Raw genomic sequence first — 5468 nt, forward strand, 5'->3', positions numbered from 1 at the left:
AAACTTTTTTTTTTTTTTTTTTTTTTTTTTTTTTTTAAACCAATTGTGTTTTTCTGTTTCATTTTGATGCTTATGGTTTGTGACAATTAATTTGTGTGTTTTTCATTAAATTTTTAAATTGTATTAGTATTTCTTTGAGAAGTAAATTTTACTATACAATAGTAATATTTTTATCAATTTCAAGGTAAAACAAAAAGCATTTCGGCGAGTTGTAGTGAAAACCTTTTGAGTTTCTTTGTGTGTGTGTGTGTGTGTGTGTGATATGACAGTACCTTATCTCAAATAAAACCATGAGATATTAGTGATGTGAACTCTCAGGGCTCTAGGCAATGAACCGGATCGACACTATCATAGTTTCATTACTTCCACAAGTGTGAAGAGTAGCTCTGAGCAACTACCTCAGAACTTGAAACATGTCATGATTACATGTCAATCACAATGTGCCACAAGACTGCAACCATACAGTCTTTATTATCCATGGTTAATGAAGTGCTCTGTACCCATATTACGTTCTGTGGTAAGCCTTTAGATGGCAGTGCTGGCTTAATATGAAAATTGCAAACACCTGAAGGGAAAAAAGTATGCTAAAATTGAAAAGCTCATCAATATAAGAAGAGTGTATGTGTGGCTCTCTTTCAGAATTATGTGGATTGTGGAGTCCAGACTTTGCTAACCCTTCTGTAGCCTTCAACCACTAGCACAGACTCCTTTTCTTGGTAAGTTTTTGTGCACCTAAAATGAAGATACAGTCTTTAGTCTCAAGAGTCACTTTGTTTCTTTTTCTTAGGGTAGAATCCCATAGAAGCAGAGGACAACTTGGAGATCAAGCAGTGAACTTCATTGTGCTTTGAAACACCGTTGCAGATAGGGTCACCCTGGGTGTGATGTGAAGGTGTATTTTGAGGGAATTACTGATTTATGATCATACTGTAACCTAATGCCTCACACATCCACACACTGAAACATTTGACAAGCTTTGTTTGCTTTTGCTTATTCAACCCATTTTTTTTTTTTGTATTGTCTGTTTTTCTTTCTTTGTCATGGCCAACTAACTTAAAAGACACTTTTAAGCTCACAAATACATATTTATATTTTATGTTTGCTTATTTTAAAGTTTGACTCACTGTTGGTGATGCACTGTATGCATTTAGGTAACTGTTCTGACATGTTCAGTGTGTTGTTTTAAACCTATGTTCATTTGTTTACTCATTTAGGCTGGTAAGTGTTCACTGTTAGAGTTTTATTTTGGGGTTTTCACATTCGGGGCACATGTTTGGATTTTCTCTGTTTGGTTATTGAGCACCAGGGTACAGTGGCTTCCCCCTCCTTTTTTTACTCTAAATCTGCTTTCATCAGTTGTCAACACTGTACTTCCATCAATTTTTCGTTAACACTGTTTTTCTATGTTGGTGCAGTTAAGAGGTTTAAATAAGATCACTGCATTAATTAAAAAATTACAATAAATTTTTTTACTGAGCCCTGTAAGTCACAGCAGGTCACTGGACAGTTGACTTGTTTTAAATGAAAGCGATGACGGAATATTGATATCACTGTGAACACAGTCGTACTGCATTTTTCTATTTTTCCAGCACTTCTTTTGCACCAGTTCATTTTGATTGGGGTTTTGTTTGTTTTTTTTGAAGGTTTGTAAAGTTACGGGTATTGTTGTTCTGAACACAAAGCACTGTCATTTTATCCATGGAGTTGCACTGTTCTTATAGGTTTTTCTTAAGGGGGGCTTTGATTTAATAGCTGTAGCATATTCATCAGATACTTTTAAAAACCAACTCTGACTGGCTTGTATTGAAATATTGCAGTTTTATTTCCTCATTTCCCATGGCTTCATGGGAGTTGTGGTCTATATTGTACCATAGTCTGATAGCTTCTAATCACTGTACTCTGGGTTTGCCTTTTGTATATATATGTTTTGGATTTTGATGTTAGCATTGTACGGTTTTGCTGTTTTTGTTGTTAATAAAAAAGTTGAATTAACTTATTTTTGCTTTAAGGTTGCTTTTTTTTTTATTGTAATAGGCACCAGGTTTAATTTAAAAAAAAAATGTAACTAGTTTGTGAGCTCCATTTTTGATCGATTGTTCTTGGAACTCATTTTATTGTAACTTAAAGGAGAAATTTCTGGAGAATCCTATTGTTTGTTGCTGTGGAATGTTGTAGTATGTGCTGGCCTCTCATCCCCTGTATTGTCTGGCCTGAAACACTTTTAAATTATGAATTGGTCATGGTTTATTCACATTAAATATGAGTTTAATACCGCTTCTCAAACACATGAATATGCTTTAACATGGACCACTCTATAAATGTTAACATTTAACAAACATCACATTCACTTGGGAGTTAAGACCGCTTCGACCTGACAACTTCTGGACTTTGACATTAGTCATTTTAGTAGCCTACTCTTCAAAACTGAACAGAGTTTGTGTAATTCTATTACCTATTATGATATTTACTCAATATGGTATTATTTTGCTTAAAATATGTATAATCATGAAAGTAATCAATATACTAATCAATATGTTGAGTTATTCCCAATGCTGGATGTCTTAATGAGGATTGTATGTATAAGGGCCCTTCCATTGGGCAGTACCAGTGATTTTCCATTGGATTGTGCCAGTGAACTTGAGTAACCCAATGAACTTTGGGTGATTTCCAGAAGTTGACAGTAACGAGTAAACAGATTTGATGTATGTCTCATGGGACCACTGCCAACCAATGGGAAGCGGCAAAATTAAAGTTTTTAAAAAATGGTTGATGATTTGGCCAAATTCCACCATTAAAAGATGGACCAGGTGTGCTAGTAATAAATTGTGGCAAACCAGACAGGCATAACCAATAAAAAACCGGAACTACCAACTTTGGTAAGGGAAAGAGGTATAAATATGGGTGCCTGGACGGACAAAGACTCAGATGCGGCGGCCGTCATCTCGGCTTTGTTGCTGTGACAATAAAGTCTTATTTTGACATCTGGAACTCTGCTTCTTGAGCTTTATTGACAAATTTGAGAAGATAGTTTGTTCCACGACAAGTTCAAATCAAAAATGTATGTTGCTAGATATAGAATAACTCCGTTATTTTGTCTCTTTGAATTTCATAACACGGTTATGTTTATTGTCCTGAACAATAATCTGTACGGTGGAAATATACAAAGTATGAAATATAAATGAAAAAAAAAAAATAAAAACTTGTTTTTATCAGGATTATTGTGCCTTACACAGGAATCCATAGAACAAAAATAATAGAATCTTGAAAATAATTAAAATAAAAACGCGCATAAAGTGGACTCGTGGTGGCGCTAGAGGATTTTAATAAAAAAAAAATGTAGGGTTGTATTTAATGAATGAAGAATCAGAATGAAGAAACTGATTTATATCCAAAGATTCATTGTATAACGTAATACTTTGAAGTCAACATGGCATTTTTGGTTTTGGTTTATTATGGTACCATTAGTCAGACATTTCTGGGTTTTAGTGTATGTTTTTTTAACTCACTGTAGTTTAAGTGTACGATGTTGATGAAGCGGTCGAGAGACGATATGAGAGCGATTTTGAAACATCGGAGAGCATCGTTCCCTTTCCGTCTCAGAGGAGAGAGAAAAGAGAGGGAGCAGGAGGAGTCTCGTTCGCACCGCGCTGTATTGGCTGAAGGAAAGGAGTCGCCTGAGCTCCTCATCCGCTCACCTGCCTCCAGTTCACACACACAAGCGAGGGCACGAGAGTTGACAAAACGACTGAAAACTGAAAGAAACCGGAGAGGGGAGAAAGAAACGACAGAGGAGACTCAAATCGAGAGAGACAATCAAAGAACAACAGCAGCAGGTATGTTCACTTTGTGTAGTTTCTTTCTGTCACTGTACCCTAATCTAACACTATGTCAGTTTACTGCTTCTACCCAAAAGTCACTGCCTTCTTCTCTTCTGATTCATCTTGTTTCTTTTCTTCCCATGTTCTCATTATAGTTGTAATAAACGCTTGTATTTGCCATTGAATGTGATATGAGTCACTATAAAGTTCAAGCTTTCTTCTAATTCAAAGACTGAGTTTGTGCATGTATATGTGCAAATAGAGAACAGCATAAATATCAAAGAATGTCACACTTCCATGTAAGTCAAGCTAGAAAAAAAAAACATTTTCATCTGCATGCACGAAACAGGGTGCATGGCTTTGTATAATTCATATGTAGTGGTTTTTTAAACAAACCCTAAAGATATTAAAAAACAACTAAAGGGTCATAGTGTATATATATTTTATGTGGTCTGCTTATAATATTAGTCACATTTTTTGCACTTAAAATAGTAATAATTTATCATGACAATTTTCCCTATGACATTACAATTAATGGGAAAATGTTTTTGTTTTGTTTTTTGGACTGTTGTGGACTTTTTCACTTCTTTTCCTTTTGAATTTAAATGCCGTCTTTGCATGTGAAATGAGATCAAATGTGCTCAAATATACAGTGGTTTGCTGATGCCCCTGCTTTATTAGCCTTTGTGAAAGTGTGCATTTCATTCACAATACCATCTGCACTGAAATATGCCGCTCAAACTGTTCAATCACTGAAATGATCTAAAATGCAACTTTAGTTGCTCTTTCCTAATGTTGGGATCCTTTGCTGACACAGAGCCGCAGGTGCTACACACAGGCAGGAATTTATTAAATTGTGCTTTAGCAATGTTAATATTTCTTATGAAACATGCACATTCATTGATGCTTTATACTACAAAATGTGTGTTTGTATTGTATGATTTAAAAATATAAATATATGAGAATACAGCTTCAATCTTGACTTTAAGCAAAAAACTCTTCAGGACAGGCACATATTGTTCATTCGCACATGATGGGATCAAGTGAGACGACTGCCGGAAGAAAATGACCTTCGGTTAGTATTTCACACACACATACACACTCACTCACAGTGGGGCTCCGAGGCTGATATGAGTGACAGGCTAAGCAGTCAAACTCTGAGAGAGAGAGAAATATAGCAGAGGTGAGAGATTGGAAGCGAGAGGAATGAAGTAAGAGATGATTACGAACCTGTGAAATGTGAGGGGAGTGTGCTATCATCAACTTTCATATTCAGCCATTCCAACCTGCTCTTGCGATAGTGACCTACTAACATCTCACACACAAACTTTCAAATATGTGCATACATATACCTGGACTGGATAGTTGCATGTCTACAAAGACTCCAATTTACTGTCAAACCCATTCACAATTCAGATAGCAGTTTAAAAAAATAAATACATTTAAAAAAAAATTTTTGTTGCGGTTTCCACAAAAAAGTATTATGGCAGTAACATGGTACAGTGATAATAATATACCACATATTGTCATAACTACCATGGTACTGCCATAGTACTTGAACAGTGAGTCTGAGACAACTAGTGAAAATGCTTCACAATATTTTATCAAATTTTTTACTTTTTTTATGACAAATCAGAAAATTGTATTATA

General features: G+C 35.3%; 1 protein-coding gene across 1 annotated transcript in view; it reads left to right on the forward strand.

The window, feature by feature from the left end:
- LOC107688400 (deleted in azoospermia-like) overlaps positions 1 to 1969 on the forward strand; it is an 8111-nt gene extending 6142 nt beyond the window's left edge. Inside the window, exons 9-10 of the mRNA XM_016486058.1 lie at positions 640 to 716; positions 788 to 1969. Coding sequence (XP_016341544.1) covers positions 640 to 684 — 45 coding nt within the window. The 3' untranslated portion in view covers positions 685 to 716; positions 788 to 1969. The remainder of the gene's footprint in view (positions 1 to 639; positions 717 to 787) is intronic.
- Positions 1970 to 5468: the final 3499 nt, after the last annotated feature.

The sequence above is a fragment of the Sinocyclocheilus anshuiensis genome, unplaced genomic scaffold (assembly GCF_001515605.1).
Source record: "Sinocyclocheilus anshuiensis isolate Anshui unplaced genomic scaffold, SAMN03320099.WGS_v1.1 scaffold209, whole genome shotgun sequence".
NCBI lineage: Eukaryota > Metazoa > Chordata > Actinopteri > Cypriniformes > Cyprinidae > Sinocyclocheilus > Sinocyclocheilus anshuiensis.